The 13,025-nt window shown below is 39.6% G+C and overlaps 1 protein-coding gene across 1 annotated transcript in view; it reads left to right on the top strand.

Moving 5' to 3' along the window:
* The window catches only part of cdc5l (CDC5 cell division cycle 5-like (S. pombe)), a 56,299-nt gene that overhangs the window by 29,140 nt on the left and 14,134 nt on the right, over positions 1-13,025 (top strand). Inside the window, exons 8-11 of the mRNA XM_048531181.1 lie at positions 3,310-3,498; positions 4,989-5,137; positions 5,757-5,919; positions 12,808-12,972. Of these exons, the coding sequence (XP_048387138.1) occupies positions 3,310-3,498; positions 4,989-5,137; positions 5,757-5,919; positions 12,808-12,972 (666 nt within the window). The remainder of the gene's footprint in view (positions 1-3,309; positions 3,499-4,988; positions 5,138-5,756; positions 5,920-12,807; positions 12,973-13,025) is intronic.

Raw genomic sequence — 13,025 nt, 5'->3', positions numbered from 1 at the left:
CCCTTTGATCTCTTTAGCTCTATGAACTATATTTAACTCCTCCTTCAAAGCACTCAGTGTTTTGGCCTCCCCCACTTTCTGAGGCAGAGAATTCCACAGGCCCACCACTGTCCGGGTGGAGAAATTTCTCCTCATCTCAGTCCTAAATAACCTACCTCATATCCTTGAATTGTGCACAGTCTTCATTATTTAATAAAAGTTGTTCATTATGAGAATCACACCTAATGTTGGACGTAGAGTTCTGTCACTTGCCAGCGAAGGTGCACTATGTCCTCGTATATTAAACTGCCTGATGTAAGCATACCACTTATATAAAGAACGCATTTTTTTTCTATATATTTCATTGTGATCTGAAAATAGATTTAAAAGCTAAGAATTGTTGAACAGTTACTCCACTTTTTAAAAGGAAGTTATCTGATACTCATTGTAAGTGCTGTTTACATACATGTTTGTTGAAACAGTGGTGGATGTCTAGATACAGATGAGCTGGAGCCACAGGGTGTGTGCAGATGGAACTTCTGCTGGCAACAAGTAGCTAATTGGCCTGTAACAATTATGTGATTTGTTCCCAGGTAGCTGAACATTTGAGGACCTGTCCCTTTTCTCTGCAGTAGAAACAAAATTGTCTGAAAAAAGTCAGTTTATTTTGTCTTTGTGCTTAACTATCAAGTGAGATACTTTTTAACTGTGACCAAACGACCTGTGCCCATGCAAGGAGCAATAGCCTGTTAAGCCAAAGAGGTCATCTGTGACCATCTCCCTGGAAGCAGGAACCATTAAACTGCCTTTCCAACCTTTTCCTCTGGCCGTGACAACTAATTTTGTTTGTATCTGCCTACAAATGCGTGTTTGGGGGTGGGGGAGGTTTTATAAGAGGAGTTAGACTTTTAACTGGTACAGTCATGTGTCACTTGTTCATAATTGTTTACCTGTATCTACAGTCTTTTCACTACTAAGTAGTAGTTGTTTTTTTGAGGACAGAAACATGATCTCTGTCCTTTCTGTCACGCTGACTCCAAAAGATAGGTAAATTAGGGAGGGAATTTTGTATACTTTTTTAACTTTGCGATGACTTTGGGCATCGTGGGGCTCAATTGCCAACACCCTACCCAAATGAGACATAACACACTTTACAAGAGTGTCCTTATAACAACAAGTTACAAAGGACATTTCCATTACGTGTGCAAATTCAAAGTTAGAATTCTCCCTGATACTTACTATGGCTTCACTTGAGAAGTCAAAATGAAGTGTAGTATTCATGTGCTTGGGAGATCAATCATTGTGCTTGTATCTATATCATTTAGACATTCCCTGTGTTTATTTAATGACCATTAGTTATTTAATTTGTTTGACACTAGAGGAATAGTTTATTTCCCTTTAGTTAATAAAAGCAAATCATCATGAGGACAAATTGCTATGTTCACTCCTGTAGCTTGCTGCATCATAGCTGCTCATTTCACTGTCACAGTACAAAACAGCCATGTGCTCCACATGATCTAGTTTGTTCACAAATCCGAATTAAGCCAAGAATCTACTTGTCATCTTTTACTCTTAACAAATAAGAATGGATAAGAAATATAAAACTTCAAAATATCATCAATTTTGGAGAACATTTCATTAGTCTTTTGCTCAGTCATTTCACTTTCTGTTCATAATCTAGAATTATTTCAAGGGCGTGACATTGCCCAGTCATGTCAGAAGCTCTCCTTTTGTGAAAAAAAGTTTGAAAAAGATTGAGCCACAAGGCCATGTCTGACTTAATTTCCAATTATTTTAGATGGTAACGGCGTGAATTTGGTATTAGCCACAGTTGAGTGCACATCTATCTGTAAATGTTTAATAATATCCTTTTTTTATCCTTTTTAAATAAAACTTTAATTTGGTTACAATTTGTTATTGTAAAGTTGATTAGAGTATTTTTGATTTAATGTCATCTAGAACAGCATTTATGCAAGATTATGTTTATTTTTTCTAGTTGCACCAGCGTACACTTCAGATTGCTTGTGGCAAATAATCGTCTGCCCCTTGTAGTCCCTAGTTGACCTTTGTTATAAAAAATAATTAATAAGCTGTTTTCGGAACTTTGTTCGCATTCTTTAGTCCTCACCATCAGTGATTAGACTTGAGACAATTACATTAACTAAACTTCTGAAGGTGTTAATTCCTTTGAGGGGTTCCAATCAGAGTTTGAAATTCCTCCTCTTCTCTGGTTGCCTAATTTAGTTAGACTTCCTCCTTCAAAACTAATATATCTTATTGTTTGAATTGCATGCTTGCAGGTGTAATTTGATAACTTGATTATAATTGGCCTTAAGGAAATATAGGAATGACTTTCATTCACATACCATGTGTGACTTACTTCCCATCCCCTCGCTTGCCAAAATACGACCTTTTTTAATCAGGTGACAGTGCATTCCTAATGCAAATTCAACAGACTTCTCATTCTACCAAACAGTTACGGTCTCTTAAGACTAAGACTTAAATAAACCTGTAAGACGTCTTATGAGCACTAATTTATTGTTTTGCATAATTTGTGTGTTTAATTAGAATTAGCAACAAATGTCCCTGGTTGTGTCATAAATCGCATTGTCTTTATTATTCTTCTGCAGAATCCTGCAGCAGCTGTTTCTTTTATGTCCACTCAGTGCAGGAAATCCCATTTTCATAAATGTTATAGCAACGAAACTGCAGCCAGTCAATAATTTATGGCAGTTCCTGCAGTTTAATGTATAATAGCTACTTGTTACCTTCCCCCTTTTTTTTTAGTGGTGCAATTTTTTTTCTTATCATAACGATATAGCATTAAACACTGGCACCTTATAGCGTTATGTGATGTATTCTTTCAATCTGCAATGGAATTTTCTCTCTTTCGGGGTAATCATTCAATCTGTACATTGGATGTAAGCAGCTGTCAGAGTAGTGCATTGGTGACTTTTTTCCACTTCACTGCACTTGACCCTGTTTTGAGGTTGTCATTTTTACTTAATTCCAAGTCATCTGACAGTTTGTTGGCTTGCCTATAATAATTCATTAATGTTTGAAAGGAAATGCTTTCGCAGATTATTGCTTGATATTTTTTGATTATCCTGTTCAAAAGTATTATTACACACCTCTGGAGCAAGTTCAGTGTGAACCTTGGTGTTCTGGGTCTGAGGTAGGGGCACTAACACTGCACCATAACAGCCCTGCTCTGTGTGGTATTAATATCATCCAGTAGGATTTGGATATTCACTGCATAGTTACGTTATAATGCTAAAGGAATTAAAGCTTTGCTGTTTAGTTTTTAAAAACGTGTCCTTTTTTTAAAAGATCTCTGATGCCGAACTGGAAGAAGTGGTCAAAATTGGTCAGGCTAGTGAGATGGCCTGTCAGACAGTCGAAGAATCTGGAATGCCAAACTCTGCTTCTAATGCTCTCATATCTGAATATAGCATTGCTAACACTGGTTTGAGTTTGCGAACTGCACGAACTCCTGCAGCACAAGATCGTATTCTCCAGGTAACTGAACCATATTAAATTGAATTAGTGCAAGTTTTCTACCGGAATCCATCGTGCATTGGAGGCTTTCCTGCAAATATTTCTTGATCACTATAATATTCTGAAATGTTTGTGTTCTTTTTGGGCATGATTCTTGTCTTCATAATATTGAGGGTTTTGTTTCTCGTCGTCTGACTTGTTATATTTATACTATTTGTTAATATTGTCATATGTTTTCTGATCTGTGGTTAGACAATTACAACCTCAAGTTTGGAAAATTTATTTTTTGAATAATAGCAAGGAATTTCAGAAGTGTAGTACGGTTTTTTTAAAAAGTGTTTAGTTTTAGGGATTAGAAAATGTTCACTGGTGTTTCAGAGCCAGATCTTTTGATGAGAAAATGGTTGTTGCAGAAACGTGGTCCCGAATTGCATGTCACGGCATGTTGTATTCCAGATGCAACTGACTCTCTACGATTGCCCTAGATATTAAAAGGCCCCATAGGCAATTATGTGGTGTCTGGAAGCCTCTGAAAAAATCTCCAACTCTGATTAAGACTGACGCTTTGGAGGATTTCAACTGACTTAGATTAATAGTTACTCAGAAAAAGTGAAACCAACCCCTGGAACTGGGTAACAGTTAAACTGACCACCCAACTACACTACTGATACCACTCAAGTCAGGTCACTTGACTTCCTTGCTGGTTGCATGGATCATTAAAAAACTCCAGAATGTATAGCTGAAAAAGATCCTGGCCCAGAGGTTTGCTTGACAACTCTAAAGATCTACACATATATTTCATTCGTCTAATCAGGATCAGAAGTAGGGTTTCTGATTCTGATCCTGCACGTCAGGACTGAGGCTTTTTCCCCCAAACTTAGTTCTTTCTTTTTTTGCTATTGACTCTTTGCGAAGCAGTTCTAAAGTTACCAGTACAGTTGGGGTTTTGTTTTAAACCCATAATTAACATAAACTTTGACTTTAGCCTACAGAGCCATGCAACAGCACAACTGAGTCTAACCACATCGGCAACTAATGGTCACACACAAACACCTTCATCAGGATTCATCTAATAGAATTACTGGAAAATGTAGCTTAGCTTTCCTTACATTTACCCAGCAACAATAACGTCAGCAGTAGTACTACATAATGTGCAGGTTGAAGTTGACCATGTCAAGAATCGAACCTGAGTTTGAACTGACACTTAGGCCCTGGTCTGAGCTCGACAAGGCAAATTAAAATGTAAATTTTGGTTTATTGTGGCTTTTGAAGCTCACAAATTTGTTTTTGATTGGTATTGAACTATTGTAGGGAGGTACCAAGTTCATTCGAAATTATGAAATTTCAGTAGGAGTTCAGCTTTTGTTCAGAGAAGGACTATCAGATTGCTGGAGTTGGGCTCTTGGTGTTAGCTATTGAGTAACTTTGTGCAAAAAGATGGGGGAGTGAGCAGAAACATTAGAATGCTGTCAAAATTGCCTTTTCTGTTTCTGTTTTTGTTCTTTCTCTAGGAAGCTCAAAACCTGATGGCGTTGACAAATGTTGATACACCTCTAAAAGGTGGACTGAACACACCTCTCCATGAAAGTGATTTTTCAGGAGTAACCCCACAGCGACAGGTGGTACAGACACCGAACACTGTGCTTACTACACCCTTCAGGTAAAGAATTAGTACTTTTTCTTAAAATTCAGAAAATTAATATGTTTTTGACCAGCCCAGTTTTGGATTCAGAAAATAAGACTATATTTTTGCAAGGACTAACTGAAATGATTGGATTGCATTAATATAATGTGCAATATTTCATTTTATAAGACTTAATTCATATTGCTTATTGACATAATAACTCTTAGATTATGTGTGGCACCTAAATTATAGAGCATCCTGTGTTGATTCCTGCAAGAAGAAAACAAAATCCATCCTGTCATAATTATTTACGCTGAGGTCTTGAAAAATGAGTAGAAAAGGTAAATCGGATCATAAGCTTTTTTTTTTAAATGTAGGGCCATGATACATTGTTTCCAGTCAAGACAGTGGAGACAAATATATCCATTACCTTCTTGCCCGGGAAGGAGGTGGAGGGTGGCGTTGAATAAGAAAGAGGACTCCTAGTAAGAACGGCAAACGGAAGAATACAATTGATTTTAGCCAACAACACCCAACTGTGCTTTTCTGTAACCCCTGCATTTAATGCATCATTTAAGAATTTATCTATTTTGAATAGAGAAATCTTTGCGGAGTGATGGATGCCATTTGATGTTTTTTGTTTTGAAATGTTTAGGACGCCAACACATGATAATGAAGGCTTGACTCCACGTAGTGGAATGACACCTAAACCTGGTGTTGCAGTGACCCCAGGAAGGACTCCTTTACGAGATAAATTGAATATCAATCCAGGAGAGGAAATCGCCGATTATAATGATCCTTCATACAACAAGCAATTGGTAGGCAATCGGGGCTATTTCCAGAGTCAGTGTGCTTTTAATAAAATATTTTTATAATAGCGTGCAATATACACAACATTAAATGCATGCTTCCAAACCTGATTTTAAGTACTTACTTTACACTACTTATTATGTGATTATTTCCCTTTTAGTTTGCATTTATTTGTGTAGAGTTTGTAGATTGAATTTGTTTTAATTTGAGACCAAATAACCATCTGTAAAGGATGTAAAGAGGCTTCATACTGTAGTATAATGTGGCTGAGCATGAAGTTATCTACTTTGATAGGAAAAAGGGAATAGCAGAGATGCATTGGGAAATGATGTCCAAAGGGACTGGAAAAAAAAATCCAGGTGCACCAAGTAGTTAGAAAGACAAATGGTATGATTGCCTTTATTTCAAAAGGATCGCATGAGGATGACTTAATGCGGCAACACCAGGTCTTAGTGAGACTGAAGTATTGGGTGGAGTTTTGGTCATCTTGCCTAAGGAGATAATTGCCATTAGAGGAAATACAGCAAATTCTGATGGGATTGGACAGATTGATTGGAGAAGAGGATATTTCTACTATTTAGGAGTTCCAGAACAAAAAAGTCTTAGAATACTGGAATTGCCATTTTAGGACTGTGATGGAGAGAAATGTCTTCAGATCGTGAACTAATGGAATTTTCTACCATCTAAGGCTGTGAAAGTCAAGCGCATGACAATATTTAAAAAGAAATAGATTTCCAGAATACTACAGGTGTCAGGGAGTGTGGGGAGAGAAGTAGAAGATAGCAATAAGGTAGAATGGAAGAACATCCTCTGAATGAAATAGCTGACTCTTGCTTTCTGTTATTTAGCATACGTTCTTCAAATGATAACCAGTATCATTCATTGTTGCTACTAGCAGATATAATATGACCAAAATGTAGATAAAGCATTATGGATCATTAAGCTAAATGATAGTCTGCAGGGAGCAGTTAGAGGGCAGAGCAACAGCACAAAGTGAATGTAAAAGTAATTGACTTCGGGAATTGTGGCCTAGTCTCCACGGAGCACTCAGGGCAGAACAGCAGTATAAGAGTGAGTATAAAACTGACTGAGCTCAAGGCACGTCATAGCTGCGAGAAAAAACTTGAGTGGCACCACAGGGAAGCTGTGACCCGATTGGCTGGTAGAAAATCTGCACTAAATTTGACAAAGAACACTGCAAAGAAGTATTAATAAAATAATTAACTAGTAGTCATGGCTGGGTAGGTGATGTTCTGTAGCTGTCTGATGTGGGAACTGGCAATTCTCATTGTGAACTGAAGTGATCACATCCGCAGCAAGTGTTGGTTGCTCAAGGAACTTCAGCTCATAGGTGATGAGCTGGAATCTGAGCTTCAAATACTGTGACACATTTGGGAGTGGGTGAAGTGCCTGAATGCTTTATTTCCGGAAGTGGTCACTCCTGGTAGATTAAGTACTTCAAATTCAGTCAGTGATTAGGGACAGCCGGGTGTGGCTTCAAGTGAGGCAGGTGAGGTGATCCTGAACTTAAGAATGGAGGAGCCTCATCTCTTGACCTTATCCAACAGGTATAAGGTACTTGCTCCCTGTGAGGATGAGGAAAAGGGCTGTAAGGAGAATGAGCCAGCTGACCACTGCACCATGGTACAGGAGGCCATTCAAAAGGGAAGAGCAAAATGTCAAGTGGTAGTTCTCGTGGACTCTGTAATTAGGGGGATTGATAGCATTCTTTGTAAGAAGGAAAAAGAGAGTCCCGCAAGGTGTGTTGCTGCCTTGGCTCCAGGGGAAGGGACATCTCCAACTGGCTTGAAAGGATATTGGAGTGGGAGGGTGAGGATCCAGTTATTGCGGTCCACATTGGGATAAACAACATAGGCAAGACAAGGAAGGAGGATTTGTTTGGGGATTATCAAGTGCTAGGAACGATATTAAGAAAGAGGTCCTCAAGTAATCTCCGGATAACTACCCGAGCCATGTGCAAATTAGCTTAGGGATAAGAAAACTCGGGAAGTAAACACATGACTACAGGATTGGTGTGAGAAAGAGGAGTTCCATTTCATGGGGCATTGGCATCAGTTTTGGAACAAGAGGGATCTTCTGTTGGGATGGTCTCAACCTGAACCGATCTGTTCTAGCAGAAAGGACGTAAGACCATAAGACGTAGGAGCACAAATTGGACCATTCAGCCCATTGAGTCTGCTCTGCCATTCAGTCATGGTTGATAAGGTAGTTACTAGGACTTTAACCAATTGAATTGGGGGAGTGGAAGGGGAAAATGACAGGAAGAATAATGGTAAATTGAAAAGAAAGCAGCAGGTTAGCGTGTGTGCAGGAGGGTTTAACCAAATGGAAGACTATGAAAGGAGTTAAAAGGAAGGAAAACGCAGGAGGTGTTATTAACGGAGATGTTATAATTCAAAAAGAAAGTATAAAAACTGGCATAAAGGCACTTTACCCAAATGCTTGTAGCATTTGAAACAAGGTAGATGAGCTAATGGTATAAATCATGGCAAATGAGTATGATTTTGTAGCCATTACGGATACGTGGTTGCTGAATGGTCACATCTGTGAATTAAATCACCAGGGGACTATTGGGAAGGACAGACAGGAAGGTAAGGGGGGGATGGTGCAGCCCTGATATTTAAGGATGACATCAGTGCAGTAATGAGAGATGATGTGGGTACTGTGGAGAATAGGGTTGAATCCTTTTGGGTGGAAATGAGAAATTCCAGAAGGGAAAGTCACTGATAGGCATAGTCTATAAGCCACCAAATAATAACATCACATTGGGGCACGTAATAAACAAAGAAATAACTTATGCGTGTTAAAATGGTACGGCAATTAACATTTAATCTACATGTTGATTGGTCAAAACAAGTCAGTCACTGCAGGCCTGAGGTGGAATTCATTGAATGTATCCCCAATAGTTTTCTTGAACGGTATGTAGTGGAACCAACAAGGGAACAAGCTATCCTAGTTCTGGTCCAGTTTAATGAAACAGGAATAATTGATGATCTCATAGTTAGGGATCATCTTGGAAGGTGTGATCACAGTATGGTTGAATTTAGAATACAAATGGAAAGTGAGAAGTTAAAATTCAATGCCAAGGTCCTGTGCTTAAATAATACAATAGTACTTTAGGATGAAGGACAATTTGGATAAAGTAGACTGGAAGAAAAGACTTTCTGGTGGGACAGTTGAGGAACAGTGGAGGATCTTCAAAGCAATTTTTCAAAGTGCTCAGCAAAAGTATATACCAGTGAAAACGAATAACTAGGAAAAGGGATAGTCAGCCATGGCTGTCTAAGGAAATACAGGAGTCTATCAAACTGAAAGATACGGTATATGAAGTGGCAAAGACCAGTGGAAAACTAGAAGATTGAGAAAACTTAAAAGGTCAACAGAAAGGCACAAAAAAGCTAGAAAGAACAGTAAGGTAGATTGAGAGTAAACTAGCCCAGGATATAAAGATAGAAAGCAAAAATTTACAAATTAAAAAAAAGGAAAAGAAAGGCTAAAGTAAACATTGGTCCTTTATAGGACGAGAAGGGGGATTTAATGATGAGAAATGAGGAAATAGCAGAGGCATTGAGCTGGTCTTTTGTGTTGGTCTTCACAGTGAACCACACAAATAACATGCCAGTAATGATGATGAGAAGACTAAGGTAGGTGAGGACCTAGAAACAATGACTATTACGAAACAGGTAGTGTTGGGCAAGTTAATGGAGCTAAAGGTAGACTAGTCTCCTGGTCCTGATGGAAGGCATCCCGAGGGTACTAAAAGAGCTGGCAGGAGAAGTAGAAAATGCACTCAGTAAATTTCCAAGATTTGCTGGACTGTGGGGGAGTTCCAGCAGATTGAACAATAGCAAATGTGACGTTACTATTTAAAGAAAAGGGGTAGATAGAAGATGGAGAATTATAGGCTGGTTAGCTTAACTTCTGTAGTGGAGAAAATGCTTGAATCAATCATCAAGGAAGAAATAACAAGATATCTGGATAGAAATTGTCCTATTGGGCAGATACAGCATTGTTCTTGAAAGGCAGGTCATGTTCAACTAATTTACTGGAATTCTATGAAGACATTACAAGTGCAGTGGACAACAAGGACCCAGTAGATCTGGTGTATCTAGATTTCCAAAAGGCATTTGGCAAGGTGCCACACGAAAGGCTGCTGCACAAGATAAAGGTGCATGGCATTAGCTTGGATAGAAGATTTGTTAATTAACAGAAAGCAAAGACTGGGGATAAATGAGTGCTTTTCTGGTTGGTGATCAGTGACTAGTGTTGTCTCTCAGGGCTCAGTGTTGGGACTGCAGTTGATTACAATTTACGTAGTCGATTTGAATTTGGGGATGACTTATAGTGTGTCACAGTTTGCGGATGACACGAGGATGAGTGGTACAGCAAAATGTACAGAGGACTCTGTAAGTGTAGAGGGATATAGATAGTTTCAGTGAGTGGGCAAAGGTCTGGCAGGAGTACAATGCTGATAAATATGAAATCATCTATTTTGGTAAGAATAACAGTAAAAAGGACTATTATTTGAATGATTAAAAAAAATTGCAGCATGCTGCTGTGGAGAGGGGCCTGGGTGTCTTTGTGCATGAGTCGGGTTTGCAGATGTAATAGGTAATTAAGAAGGCAAATGATATTTTTTCCCTCATTATAGAAAGATTCAGTTTAAAAGCAGGAAAGTCATATTACGGCTGTATAGAGTGCTGGTGAAACCACACCTGGAGTACTGTGCGCAGTTTTAGTCTCCTTACTTGAGAATGAATGTACTGGCACTGGAAGAAGTGCAGAGGAGATTTACTAGGTTGATTCCGGAGTTGACTGGGTTGATTTATGAGGAGGGACTGAATAGACTGGGATTATATTTATTCAGATTTAGAAGAATGAAGGGGATCTTACAGAAGCATATGAAATTATGAAGGGAATTGATAAGATAGAAACAGGGAGGCTGTTTCCACTGGTGGATAAAACTGGAACAAGAGGGCATTGCCTCAACATGTGTGCGTCTGTGTGTGTGTGTGCGTCTGTGTGTCTGTCTGTGTGTCTGTCTGTGTGTGTGTCTGTCTGTGTGTGTGTGTGTGGGGCGGGGGCAGGTGGTGGTGTTGTGGGGGGAGAGCAGATTTAGCTCTGAATTGAGGAGGAACTTCTTCACCCAAAAGAATCTGTGGAATTCACTGCCCAGTGAAGTAGTTGAGGCTTCTTCATGAATATTTTTAAAGCTAAGGTAGATAATTTGTTTTGAATAGTAAAAGAGTTGAGGGTTATGGTGAGAGGGTGGGTAAGTGGAACTGAGGCCATGAAAAGATCATCCATGATCTTTTTGAATGCCGGAGCGGGCTCAAAAGGCTAGATGACCTACTCCTACTCCTGGTTAGTAGATTAGATTCCCTACAGTGTGGAAACAGGCCCTTCAGCCCAACAAGTCCACACCGCCCCTTAGAGCATCCCACTCAGGCCCATCCCCCTATAACCCACACACGCCTGAACACTATGGGCAATTTAACATGGCCAATCTACCTAGCCTGCACATCTTTGGACTGTGGGAGGAAGCCAGAGCACCCAGAGGAAACCCATGCAGACACAGGGAGAATGTGCAAACTCCACACAGATAGTTATCCGAGGCTGGAATCGAACCCGGGTCCCTGGCGCTGTGAGGCTGCAGTGCTAAGCACTGAGCCACCGTGCCGCCCCTAATATGTTCTTATATTTATGACCCCTCTTATGCAGTCAATTCTATGATAGTAACTAGAATTATAATAAGTTTAAACAAGTGGAAAACATCTTTATTTGCACCTTTTGATTCCAGAATTTTATATCACGACGAGTAAAAATTGAAAATCTTACTGACGGACAGCTTAGTAATGGCATTAGAAGACAGTTGGCCTGTTGAAGTCTGGGAAGGGATGGTAACAGCAGGGATGCTGATTGCAGGGTCTCAACATTAGTGTCAAAAAAGTCATTAGTTCCTCACTTTTTTTGTTGACAAGGAAATAGGATAGACAGATTTTTAATAAAGCATGCAGCCAATAAAAGAGACTAAGGTTATCTTTTCATTTCTAGAACAGTGAGCGGGACCTAATGGTGCTTTATTTAGCTGAGTCATATTTGACAGTGAATGACAGACCTGAATGCATTTAGCTATGTCCCATGAACCTGAGGGTGAACATAAATTCTACTGTGGGTGAATGACCAGGGCATGGGAGAGAGATAATGGGAACTGCAGATGCTGGAGAATTCCAAGATAATAAAATGTGAGGCTGGATGAACACAGCAGGCCAAGCAGCATCTCAGGAGCACGAAAGCTGACGTTTCGGGCCTGGACCCTTCATCAGAGAGGTCACCAGTCAACTGAGTGGGATATATCCTTTCTCCTCAGCCAGATTTCTTTTAAGACCAGGATGTCACTAATCCTTATTAGAAGCTTTCATGGTTTTAAAGCTTTATAATTAAATACAGCATGAATATTTTGTCAATCCTATAGCTTTTTTTTGGATTCATTCACAGGATGAGGGTTATTGCCTATCCCTAATTGACTAGAGGGCAGTTGAGAGTCAGCCACATTGCTATGGGCTTGGAGTGTAGGCCAAACCAGGTAAGGATGGCAGATTTACTACCCTAAAGGACGTTAGTGACCCAGATGGATTTTTCCCAACAGTCGACAAAGGATTCAAAGTCATCATTAGACTTTTAATTTCAAATAGTTATTGAATTCAGATTCCACTGTCTGGCACGGCAGGATTCAAGCTTGGGTCCCCAGAACATTACCCGAGTCTCTGGATTGATAGTCCAGTGACCGTATCACTCGGCTGTCGCCTTCCCCTGTGATGTAATTCTGGGCTTTGCTACTCTTTCCCAAAACTTACGATTGATTTTGTTTGTAGGAAAGAGAGCATCGAGAGCAACTGCGAATGGGACTGCTGAACCTTCCGACTCCAAAGAATGATTTTGAAATCGTGCTCCCAGAGAATGCAGAGCGAGAGCTTGAGGAACCAGAGACAGAAGATAACTTCATAGAAGATGCCGCTGATGTAGAATCCCGTAGACAAGTAAGCCTCCTCAAGAACTCTACCGAAGTTGATTTGTGAAAATACTTTTTTGT

This window comes from Stegostoma tigrinum, chromosome 4, assembly GCF_030684315.1.
Source record: "Stegostoma tigrinum isolate sSteTig4 chromosome 4, sSteTig4.hap1, whole genome shotgun sequence".
Lineage (NCBI taxonomy): Eukaryota > Metazoa > Chordata > Chondrichthyes > Orectolobiformes > Stegostomatidae > Stegostoma > Stegostoma tigrinum.
This window is presented reverse-complemented; position numbering and strand designations above follow the sequence as displayed.